The sequence below is a fragment of the Crotalus tigris genome, unplaced genomic scaffold, assembly GCF_016545835.1.
Source record: "Crotalus tigris isolate CLP2741 ecotype Arizona unplaced genomic scaffold, ASM1654583v1 scf7180000017764.6130737, whole genome shotgun sequence".
Taxonomy (NCBI): domain Eukaryota; kingdom Metazoa; phylum Chordata; class Lepidosauria; order Squamata; family Viperidae; genus Crotalus; species Crotalus tigris.
In genome coordinates this window covers 2,470,522-2,482,704 of record NW_024096618.1, presented here as the reverse complement: position 1 = coordinate 2,482,704, position 12,183 = coordinate 2,470,522, and the positions used below count along the sequence as shown (strand labels likewise).

The following is a 12,183-nucleotide window of genomic DNA, read 5'->3' as shown; positions in this document are numbered from 1 at the left end:
TTCTAATCCAGCAAGCCAGATATTCCTGGGAAGGCAGATAAAACCCATCAAAAGGGAAGCTAGGTGGCTAGCAGTTCCATTGCTGCAGGTACAGTACTTCAAAGGAGCTGGCGATAGCTTCTACAGACAGATACCGGTAGCAAATACAGTCTGGTTCTGCCCAGTACAGACTGGAAGATCAGATGTTGCCTGGTTTCAGGTTGTTCTTTCATATAGTTTATATATCTGATGTTTTGACCATGTCAGATTTAATTGTCCAAATGTAAATTAACAGACTATAAAGACAGTCACAATTTTTCATGAGTGCATATGCAGTCTTATTAGACATTGTACAGCTGAAAAGCTTTTCTTATTTCATTTGTAAACTGCTTTACTCTTTGATATGTGCTTCATACAGAGGCTGTGTTTTGTGTGGGAACTGCACAAAAACATTTCTCTGGGGATTGGGCATAAACTGGGGCTGGAGCATTTTAGATGCAATGGCAGAGATTTAGATCAGTTACAATGAATTCCTAATCTCTTTTTTGTAGTTTTTTAAGTTGATAGAAGGCTTTAATTCAGGTTTACTTTTTTTAGAAAAAATATCTACAGGTAATCCTTGACTTGCAGTTTAGGGACCATTCAAATTTACGACAGTACTGAAAAAAGTGACTTATGACCATTTTTCATGCTTATGACCATCGCAGCATCCTCACGGCCATGTGATTTACATTCAGACGCTTGATAACTGATTCATATTTATGATAGTTGCCATGTCCTGGGGTCATGTGACCAACTTTTGCGACCTTCTAACAAGCAGAGTCAATGGGGAAGCCAAATTCACTTAACCACTGCGTTACTAATTTAACAACTGCAGCGATTCACTTAACAAATGTGGCAAGAAAAGTCGTAAAATGGGACAAAACTCACATAACAAATTTCTCACTTAGTAACAAATTCTGGACTCAGCTGTGGCCGTCCATGGAGGACTACCTGTATTTTAGTATACGTATATAGTATCCTTAGTGTTATAAATTATAAATTATTTATCAATTTTTTTAAAACTCAGGAACTCTGATTTTAGTCTACAGTTTGGCAAATTCCCAAAATATTTTTCAGGTGTTTGGATCTTCTAGAAATATCCCGTGCATCTAAAGTTTCAACAATTCACCACCAATGATCTCTGCAGATCAAAGAATGATTTAATTATCTCCCCTCCCTCTTTTTTTTCCTCACATGCTTCTTTCTGAGATGTTTGCTGGGAGTCCAACACCTTGGCTGCATTCTTCCCAGCTCTGCCCCCACCACCTTAGTTTTCAAAGCCTTTCAGGGAGCCAAGCAGAATAATGTTCAACTTCCTTAATAAAAGCTTATTTACGTATATGTATGAACACACCACGTCTTTGCACTGACAAACTTTTCTTAATATGCTGCTATCCTAATGTGATCACAGAATGTCCTAAAGTCAATGATGGCTTGTTTTGGGGAAAAAAAATATGTGCTTAGATCACTTGGTTGCTGAAACTGAAAAAAGTTCATAACTGTGAAACCGAGTCTTTAGGCAAGGGTGATCAGGTTAGCAGGGTGTCTGGGAACCCTGGTATTTGGATTATCACTCCATGCCACCCACCCAGCATTTCTGCTTGTCTTAAGCCACATTCCTTTCCTTGCTCTGAGGAGCTTAGGGTGAGAGCACATGTAGAGAGTGTTGCTGAAGGGGAGGATCCAAGTGGCAGATGGAGCTGCCCAGCACCACAGGGGTCAATTCATCCAATTCACATAAGGATGTTGAGTGAAAGCAAGGGGAGGACTGGGGGAAGGGGGCTGGGATATACAAAGATTTTAAGACAAGTCAAAAGGAAGCTACTACTACAGTAGGAGTGAGTGAGTATGTGAGAGAGATGACACAGATTGAGGAAGGCACTGGCCAGATCTGTCTACAGCTTTGAAAAGAAGGAGGTAACAGAAAGACACAAATGAGCTGAGAGACCCAGCAATTTTTTTTTTTTTTTTTGATCTTCCTTCTACACAAGAACTTTGCCAAGATTTATCCTGCTGAGTGATCTGGAAATAAATTTTAAAAAAAGGAACTGCTTCAGAGCACATTCTTCTCTTCTTCCAGCAGAAATGGAATTTGGCAACGATACTGATAATAACTCAAGCAACTATGAATGCGACTACGATGACTGGAGTTCTTCCAAAATCCTAATTCCTTCCATCTATTTGCTTGTTTTCTTTCTGGGCACCACTGGCAACGGTTTGGTGCTATGGACTGTTTTCCGAGGAGGACAAGAAAAGCGACGCTCAGCAGATACATTCATTGCAAACCTGGCAATAGCTGACCTGACTTTTGTGGTCACTTTGCCACTATGGGCTACCTATGTGGTCCTGGACTACCATTGGTCTTTTGGCTCTTTTGCCTGCAAACTCAGCAGCTACCTGGTCTTTGTCAATATGTACGCCAGTGTCTTCTGCCTCACAGGGCTCAGCTTTGACCGCTACTTGGCTATTGTTCGCCCTATAGCCAATGCCAAGCTGAGGTCAAAAGCTAGTGGGCTTCTAATGACCATTGTGCTCTGGACTATGGCGGCTCTCTTGGCCTTGCCAGCCATGATTTTCCGGAGGACTGGAATATTCAATGGGAATGACAAAGTGACATGTTTCATGGATTATTCAAGTGTGGCAACCAACAAGACTGAGGCAGCCTGGGAAGCAGGGCTTGGCTTGTCCTCTACCCTGATGGGATTTGTAATCCCCTTTGCCATCATGCTGACTTGCTACTTCTTCATTGCCCGCACAATTGCAGGCCACTTCCGAAAGGAGCGCAGTGAAGGATTGAGGAAGCGGAAGCGTCTGCTAACCATTATCATTGTGCTTGTGACCACTTTTGCAATCTGCTGGCTCCCCTTCCATTTAGTGAAAACCATCTACATGCTAATGGACTGGGAAGTGATGCCGTTGTCCTGCAGCTTCCATGCCTTTCTGAGCAATCTCCACCCATACTGCAGTTGCTTGGCCTATGTTAACAGCTGCCTCAATCCTTTTCTCTATGCCTTCTTTGATCCTCGTTTCAGACAAGCTTGTGCGGCTGTCCTCTGCTGCACATCAGGGCATTTGCCTGGAGCTGCAGGAGACAAATCAGCCAGCTATTCATCTGGTCATAGCCAGAACCATTTAGGGAAGAACATGGAAGCAGGGCAGGAGAAACAGTGTCCTGACAGCCAAGAGACTTTGCTTCATGGGTAAAAATGGAATAATGTCAAGCAGCCATGATAAACTTTGCATACAATGAGTCTCTCCTCTCTCCTTTTAATTTTTTCCCCTTGCATCATTCTAGCATCAGATTTTCTTTCTTTTCTTAATGTTACATTTTTAATTTTTTAAATGGGTAAGTCTGTTTTAACAGACATAATATTCATCCCTCCCTTTTGTATTCTGCTTGGTTATCCACTGTAACAATGTCTATGTTATATGTAGGGCTTATGCTAGGAGGTGGAAAAAGTATTTCATCCTGTTCTGAAACACAATGCTGCATACACAGCTGGTGGTTCTTCTAATGAAATTTACATGGACTTTTAAATGGACTTGTAAAGGGCTTGTGCTGGTTATTTATCAACCTGAGCTTTGAAGTGTTTTGAAAACTTGCAATAGGTTTTTGAAATGTTCAGTGAAATAGTAGAACTATGCACAAGTTGCATGAAATCAGGGGGTTCATTTTTAAGGTAATGCACTTGGAAGCTTGCTGCATATCTGCTGTCTATAGTCATTCTTTGGTGTTTCAAGCCACCTCTGTTGAACAGCTCCTGTTTAAGAAATGCTTCTATCCTACACCCCAGATTTTCTTACTTTTTCTTATCATGCCACTTTGAGGCATGGTTCCTTGGCAACTTCAAATTCCTTCATTTTCCTTGTTCTATGGGAAGAAATGATTACAGCCCCAGGAATTTCGAGTTTTAATATTCTCCACGATGGAGAACTGGCACCATGGACAGAAAACTTTAGTCTGCAAGCCTATTTCTTCCTATGTATGAAGACAACTTCTTCAAACAGATAGCAATTGTACTTTATTCTTTGCTCTAACATCTGTCCTATCAAGTAAACTATTATTTTTTTAAAAAAACCAAAACACATGAATGGTTCAGCAGCAAAATCCAGTTTTCTCTTTCTTTCTTTCTTTCTTTCTTTCTTTCTTTCTTTCTTTCTTTCTTTCTTTCTTTCTTTCTTTTTTTCTTTTTCTTCTTTCTCTTTCTTTCTTTCTTTTTTTCTTTCTTCCTCTTTCTTTCTCTCTCTCTTTCTTTCTTTCTTTCCTCTTTCTTTCTTTCTTTCTTTCTTTCTTTCTTTCTTTCTTTCTTTCTTTCTTTCTTTCTTTCTTTCTTCTTTTTCTTTCGACAATTCAGAGGGAGCTGGTTTCTCCCAGAATAAAATGTAATATTCTTGCTGCTTAATACACAATCTTAAGAGAGGTTGGGAAACAGTATCATGCTTGCATTGATAAAAATGTTTTCTTTGTAAAGATTGGGTCCATTACTCAACTTGCCTATACTTTATTCACTTTATTCAGTACTTTTATGTTATAAAAGTGCTGAATAAAGTTTTAAGTCATGCAGAAAAATGCTTTGAGTTTCTCTTAATGATTTCATTGAATTGATCTGCTGATTAAGATTTTTTTTAAATATATACAGCTTTTAAGGGTGCATCCTTTATTATTAATAACTGGGCAGTGTAAAACTAGACAAGAAGTTGTACATTTATACAGACTTAATGATTTTTTAAAAAAACAATCACAAATCCTTTTTACTGTAATCTTTTTTGTTGCAATTAAATTTGCAAGGAAGTGCTTCAAATTGAAAAGTGGTTTTGAACATTAAAATATTCTTTCTGAATTAAAAAAAATAATTAGGATATTCAAATGTGTTCATATTATCCTATTATTATTATTTCCTGTATCATTTTTTTAGATTCTAGAATTTATTCTGAATCTGAATTGTGGGATAGAATTATAGGTTTAAAATGTTTACAATCTATTTGCCAGTTTTCTTCATACAAGATAAAACATTCTTATCAGTTAGTAAAACATGGCTAGACATGTTATTTGCTCATCACTATGACATATACATGTGAAAGAATGAAGAGATACATTTGCCCAGGACTGTTCCATTTTAGGGTAAAAATAAAAAGCTTAAATTTTAAATATACCCTTGAGAGTAAACACTGCCTTTCCAAATTTAGAAAATAGCATTTCCTAAAAGCATTTTCCCTTCATGTTAGCTTTGTAGGCATATAGTAGGCTTTAAATGCAAGCAACTACAGTTAGAAGTGGTATAGCCCAACTGCCCCCCCCCAATACTTCTTGATTCCGTTGAATGTATAAAATGACCTTGGGTATGCTGTCTTACTCTTTTTAGCTTTCAACATAATATAAAATGATAGATTTTTAGATTCCTTATTTAGTGTGTTGAATGACTATCGACTGGGCCTAAAAGTACCAGAGAAGGAACAGAGTATAGGATCCTCACTGAGGGAGATGAATTCTCAGATAATTGCCTTTGAACTCCTCTGTTATGTACAGGTATGAATATGCATAATGCAAAACAAAAAGCTGGATAGTGTTTTTATTTAATATACATGGGCTTCATTTTCAAAAATTCCTACATCATCTGCATTGTGATAGGAGCAAAACAGCTGGGGTGGACCTCAGGAAATTGACTGATAACTGATTCAGAACATGGATCTAGCTAGGCCGTATTGCCCACACTGAGTGGTGGCAACTGTCAAAGATTACAGCTGTGACTCTTTTCAGCCCTAGGTGGGGATGTTGGAAACTCCAACTGGGTCCTCTTGTAGGCAAAACATATTTTCTGCTACTGAGCTGCAATCTCTCACCTAACTTCTGAAGATGGTCAAAAGAAATAAAGAGCGTTTAACTGGAGAATTAAATAAAACCTCAATGAACGTATACCTCAGAGTTTTTATTGAATAGATGATGGTTTGAATGTTTTCCTTCCTTCCCTGTTTATTCTGTGAGGCAGAAGAAAAACTGACATACATATGCATATATGAAAATCTTGGAGGGGAAGAAGGAGATGGAGGGGATTGCCAGATCTTCTGCAACTCTGGTTATAAAACAGAGTATTTCCCAGATTCGTAAGGCCCTGTCTACTTATGATACCTATCAACCTGTCAGGAACACAACTCAGGGAACCATTCTGAGTCCACATTAGAGCCCCAAAGTTAGAAACTAACATGTAAGCTTTGGAATTTCTGAAAATGTTTTGTCATGCGAGGTGATAAATGAAAAGAAAGAGGACAAAGAAGAGAAGAAAAAAGTAGTTAAGGTTCATGGCAGAGGGAAAATATTTAATTATTTCTGAGCTGAAATGGGAGATACATTGCAGACGTTCAAATTTGATTCTGTCAAATGGTACCTGGCTTTCAGGTTGTACCTGAAAATCTCCCATGGATGGCTGAGAAGAAGCTAATTAACAATGATAGATTTCTTCCTCCATTTAAAAATATAAAATACAGCTATTAAAACTATGTTTATCCTTAGCTGAAATACATATTTCAATTCTGTGATTGACTGGAATTGTATACAATGAATACACAAAATATGTTTATTGTTTTTTTTACAGGGTGAACTACCTTGAAAATATGCTAATGTGCATCTTATCAAGGGTAATGAGATAAGGAAAATATCCAGAACAGATATACATATGGGTTGAATGGATGAGCAAATGGGAAAGACAGAAGAACCATTAAGTCAGAGGAAATTATATAATGTCAGGGATGAAATGACAAATATTGTTCTACACCATGATGCAAACTCCTTTTTGTAGCTCTCCAGAAGATTCTCGGGCTAAAGAAGAATCCTTTCTTTCTAGAAGGAATGGATTTGAATTTTTACCCAAAGAGATACTAACATTTGCAGTCATAAGAATGAGCACATTGGTGCAATATATTTTTGGGGGGGAGTTGGGGCAAGTTTGTCATTTTTTTAATGGGGAGGGTTATCCTTGTGTATGCTGCTATTCATCCCTTACATATAGGTGTGTGTGAAGTGGGCTGCTGACATCTTCTACTCCAGGGATGGGCAATTATGGCCTCCTTATAATATGTGGACTTCAACTCCCAGAATTCCTGAACCAGCTATGTTGGCTCATGGGGGTTGAAGTCTATAGGTTGTAAAGGGGCCATAGTTACCCACTCCTGCTCTAATCTGTAATGTTTTAACAAACAAATTCACCTAACTTTGCATGGTCCCCGGCCTGCTTTGCCAGATTTGCAATAAGTGAGGGGGGCTGTAGCCAGACTGGGAAAGATTCAGGCCACAGGGTTTGATAGCACATCTTAACACTGAATAGGAATAAAGTCTGGAGATTATGAAAGCTTGTTTTGTTTCAAGTCAGTTATCTTTATTTTTTCTTAAGGTTGCTTTACTGCTGCAATTGAAGTAGGCATTGCAGGTTGTAGCTGGGCAATATAGCAATAGCACTTAGACTTATATACTGCTTCACAGTGCTTTACAGCCCTCTCTAAGCGGTTTACAGAGCCAGCATATTGCCCCCGACAATCTGGGTCCTCATTTTATTGACCTCGGAAGGATGGAAGATTGAATCAACCTTGAGCCGGTCAGGATCGAACTGCTGGCAACTGGAAATTAGCAGAATTAGCCTGCAATACTGCATTCTAATCACTGCACCACCAGGGCTCCAGTATGCTATAGAGGCAGACTCTCAAGGTATTTTTTGCTTCTCAAACACATTAATCTCATTTGCAGAATAATCTGGTTGGGTCTGACTTTGACCTCAGACTGATGGTAGTGTTGGATTGTGGTGAGGTTAGTTTTGTGAAGGCAATGAAATAGGTTGGGGTTGGTCATAGCTACAGAGCCATGTGGAAAAGTAAATTCAGAAGCCAAGAGGCATCTTTAAAATGATTAAGGGTGGTATCTGTGGTGAAAGTAAGGACTTTCTTGAAAGCCCACCCAGAGTTATAAGACCAGGAAAGGAGCAACTCAGGAAAATCTCCCTTGATACCTATGCAGGTATGCTCTGGTGCAGGGGTAGGCAACCTTGGCTCTTTTATGACTCGTGGACTGGCTCAGGAATACTGGGAGTTGAAGTCCACGAGTCATTAAAGAGCCAAGGTTGCCTACCTCTGCTCTAGTGCAGTGTTTCCCAAACTTGACAATTTTAAGGCATGAGGACTTCAACTCCCAGAATTCCACAGCCAGCAACGCTGGCTGTGGAATTCTGGGAGTTGAAGTCCTCATGCCTTAAAATTATCAAGTTTGGGAAACACTGCACTAGAGGGACCAAGTTAGGCTTAGATAGTAAGAATCATGAGGTGATTTTGGCATTTAAGCATATTCCTGCATTATTAGAGTGCTAAAGGTTTTGTTTTTAATAAATGTGTCAGCCAAACCTACCATGTCTTGTCTCTTTATTTGCTGGGAGGTTTCTATTGAGTCTTTCTCTCTAGTCTCCCCACTGTGCCCATTTTGAAAATTAAGAGGGACAAATGGTGAAGAAGGTGCCAACCCCCTGGTTCATTTAAGTGGTGGGATTGTGTTAAGCCAACTGTGATTGTGGGAAATCTGGATGTAGAGCTGACAAAAGAAAACTAATTTCATCTCCTTTGCAAGTTCATTCCTTTTATGGGATAGGATCACTGAAAATAACATCAAAGAAGCTTCCCAACCCCAAAAATAACCCTCCAAAGTATTTTTTTTTCTTTTGCTTTAGTTTCTTCCTTGGGAAAAATCCTATCAGAAGCCATTTCCTTCAATAGGATCTATCTGTAAGAATCCCTAAGTTATCTGAAATCTGATACTGATATTGATCTGATAACTTTCACTGGCTTCTTTCAACTTGACTGTAATCTGACAATGATATTGGATAAATGGAAATCAAAAATTGTTCCTTCAGGTCACAGGAGTTATGCTGACAATCTAAAGAGGACCAGGTAACAATTTAATTGCTATTGCACATTTTTTAGGAAGTGGAAAGATAGGTTTTGTTCTGGCTAATAGAGCTAAGGCATTCCAGTAGCTTTTCCCTGGAGGTGTTCCTTATTTTAAATATGTATTGACATTTCTCCTATGTTCTTGTAATTTGTATTTCCTAATCAATTTAGATTTAACAATGCTACATTTGAATAAGACCCAGAAGGCAAATTGTATCAAATACAGTTGTTTGGAATACATAAATATTGGCTGAGGAGAGATTTGGGGAAATCCTTATTTACCAAAGCTTACAAAAACTAAACATTGCCATCGGGAGCTGGAGAAATATTATCCATTGGTACAGATACAGCAGGAAGAGGATTGATAATCCCTTTTGGATAACTTTAAAAAATGTGTGAGAACATGAAAAAGACACAGAATTCAATATCTGTAACAAGACAATGGTGCTTTTATTAAGCCAAATCAAATGGCACAAAGTTTATATCAGGAAAATGTTATAATAAACAGGTGATGGGCCTTCCACCAGCAAGACTAGCAAAAATGTTTAAAAATATGTCAGATAGATGTTGGAAATGTAAACATAACATAGGCACGTATTATCATATTTGGTGGACATGTGGGAAGGCAAAGGCTTATTGGAAAAATATACATATGTGGTTAGAAAAAATATTGGGTGAACAAGTGGATTTTAAACCTGAACTTTTTCTACTAGGCATTATTCCTGAAAACAATAATAAGCAGAAATTATATTTAATTTTACACATCACCACAGCAGCGAGAATAATTTTTGCACAATACTGGAAGAATGAAGGACTGCCATCAGAGGAAGAAATAATCAAGAAAATACTGGAATGTGCAGAGATGGACAGATTAACTATGAGGTTGAAAGACAAAGAAGATACAGACTACTATCAAATTTGGAATTTATTTTATTCTTGGTCAGAGAAAAGAATGAAAGATTAGGAATTGAACATGTATTAGCTTAGCAAACTCCAGACAACTTGTTGATTGGAAAAATTAACATATGTTGATGAGAAAAAAATAATAATAAAAATAAGAATGAAGAAAAATAAAATAAACAGGTGATGGGGATAAAAAAAAAGAGAGCCCCAAAATTAGATCAGATGCTACAGTCTGAGGTTTAAAGTCAGTGTTAGGATGAGATTTAGTAAGTGATAGATTTTATTGACTTTGATTACACTTTGTGTCTTTTAGATTAATGGTTCGGCTGTACTTTCCAGGTCCATAAATACAAAAACAATTTGGTCTTAGGTGCATGGTCTCTAGCTGCATTCAAAAAGGGGGTATTTTTGACTTGTCTTCTGAAATCTTAATAGGTACAAATTGCAGCCAAGCTCTTCTGAGATGTACAAGAAGAGCTAACTCTTCAGTATGGTGAGATTACAAACTAAAACACACACACACAAACACGCACACCAACCCTGACAGCTGATTTACTTCCCCCCTGCTCTGAAATTCAATCTCTTTACCTTTGTTCTGTTTAGTTTTCACATTACATGTTGCAAAATGTTAATTTCTTCTTGGAGTTTTGTAAACAGTGCAATTGGCAAAAACATCAAAGGAGTTGAACATGGTGTAATAGTGTCTCCTAAATGTAACACAAATGTTTCAAACCCTGAATTGCAAGATCAAGGCAGAGCTCTTTCCAGAGCTATCTCTGTTGCAAGATAAATAAAATAAATGTTGTAAAACTGAATTGATAAGGGTTACGGCTTAAGGTTTGCTGGGAAAATTTGCTGCAAGACATTTCACTGGAGAAAACAAGAGATGCTAAAATTAGACTTCCTTAGGAAAGTTAGATCTTTGATCTTAACATATGATAATGAAGCACTTTTCAAAGTGTGTGGGCGTACATACATACACATACAATATAGAGTGATACTGTACAAGTAATACAGTATATTGGATCTGTTTGACTCCATTTCACATCTCAGTTCAAGTAAAGTAATGGACACAATAATGGACCCATACAGTTGAAAAGTCCACAGTCTGCAGGAGACTGGGATGAATCACAGCTGTCTATCACAATCTTCCTCTGCTTGATGAACTCCAATTGTCTTGGATTCCAATTTCCACAATCATCAGATGTTCACAGTCTACTGCATCTGAAAGACAGCAAGATAGGAAAAAACATATTTACTCAAAAGTAATAGCCAGGTGATCACTACATATTAGTATTAGGTGAGCAATAGTGTATTTATCCCTTGTCAGAGGGCTACAGGTGATTGAGTTGCTCTAGGTGATAGAATATACCACAGGTTACATTGATAAAATTTTCTGTCCTAGAAATTCCAGATAAAAAACAGGGAACTAAAATCAGAAGGTAAACAGTATGCATAATTACACAGATTTTTAAGTGCATTTTTTCTGGGTGTTCTTGCAACTGTATGTTGGGCAAAATGAACTATTAGACTACTTGGATTGTCTAGCAAAGAATACTCTAGTGAAGATGTATGTTTTATGTGCCAAATGTTGATTTGTGCTTAATTTTCCTTCCCCCTCCATTTTTTTCAGTTACAATTTTAATAATTCAAGTTAATTGTGAAAAAATGGTTGATGCCATCATTGGATCTTGAAGGGGGCAGTGTTTATATTATTCATGATATATTTAGGCCAATATTTGTATTAAAATATATGAGTATATTCACCTCTCTCTCTTTTTACTAACTGAGCTCCAATTCACGCATTCATATCAATAAGAAATTGGGATTTGTAACTTCAGCCTCATAGCAAAAATGTGGAAATTACTTCTCCAGAAACAATTGAAAAAACATGGCTACCAATGACAACTTTAGCAAATTCTGTGATAAAAATCTTCTTGGCAGGCTGCAGGATCACTAACACAGACAGATGTGCCAGTTGTGATAATGGAGGGCCTTGCTACTTTCCCTTTGCAAAGAGCCATAGGTAAGAGATTGGTGTCTAGCTCCTCCAAGAGCCACACACATAAAAGACAAGTGAGAAAATAAAAGCAATGCTGAATTGAGGCTTAATAGTATATAACACAATCATAAAGTTAGAAGGGATCTCAATGGTTCTCCACTCCAACCTCAGCTTAGTACAGATTCACTAAAGCATTTTAGACATATGGTTATCCATCCACTGAAGATCTCCAGTAAAAAAGACTACACCACCTAATGAGGCAATACACCTAATGTAGAGTTGCATGCATAGGCAACAAACAAATGTTGGTGTCAATAGATATATTCTACTGAGTG

General features: G+C 37.7%; 1 protein-coding gene across 1 annotated transcript; it reads left to right on the top strand.

Annotated features, from left to right (window-relative positions):
* Window positions 1–1,807: 1,807 nt before the first annotated feature.
* On the top strand, window positions 1,808–5,935 carry APLNR (apelin receptor). The gene has a single exon (XM_039341162.1). The coding sequence runs from the start codon at window positions 2,107–2,109 to the stop codon at window positions 3,223–3,225; it is 1,119 nt and encodes a 372-aa protein (XP_039197096.1). The 5' UTR covers window positions 1,808–2,106; the 3' UTR covers window positions 3,226–5,935.
* The last annotated feature ends 6,248 nt before the right edge of the window (window positions 5,936–12,183 follow it).

What these genes read in the sequence shown, in the direction of transcription:
- APLNR (XM_039341162.1), top strand. Translation starts at nt 2,107, where the DNA reads ATGGAATTTGGCAACGATACTGATAATAACTCAAGCAACTATGAATGC.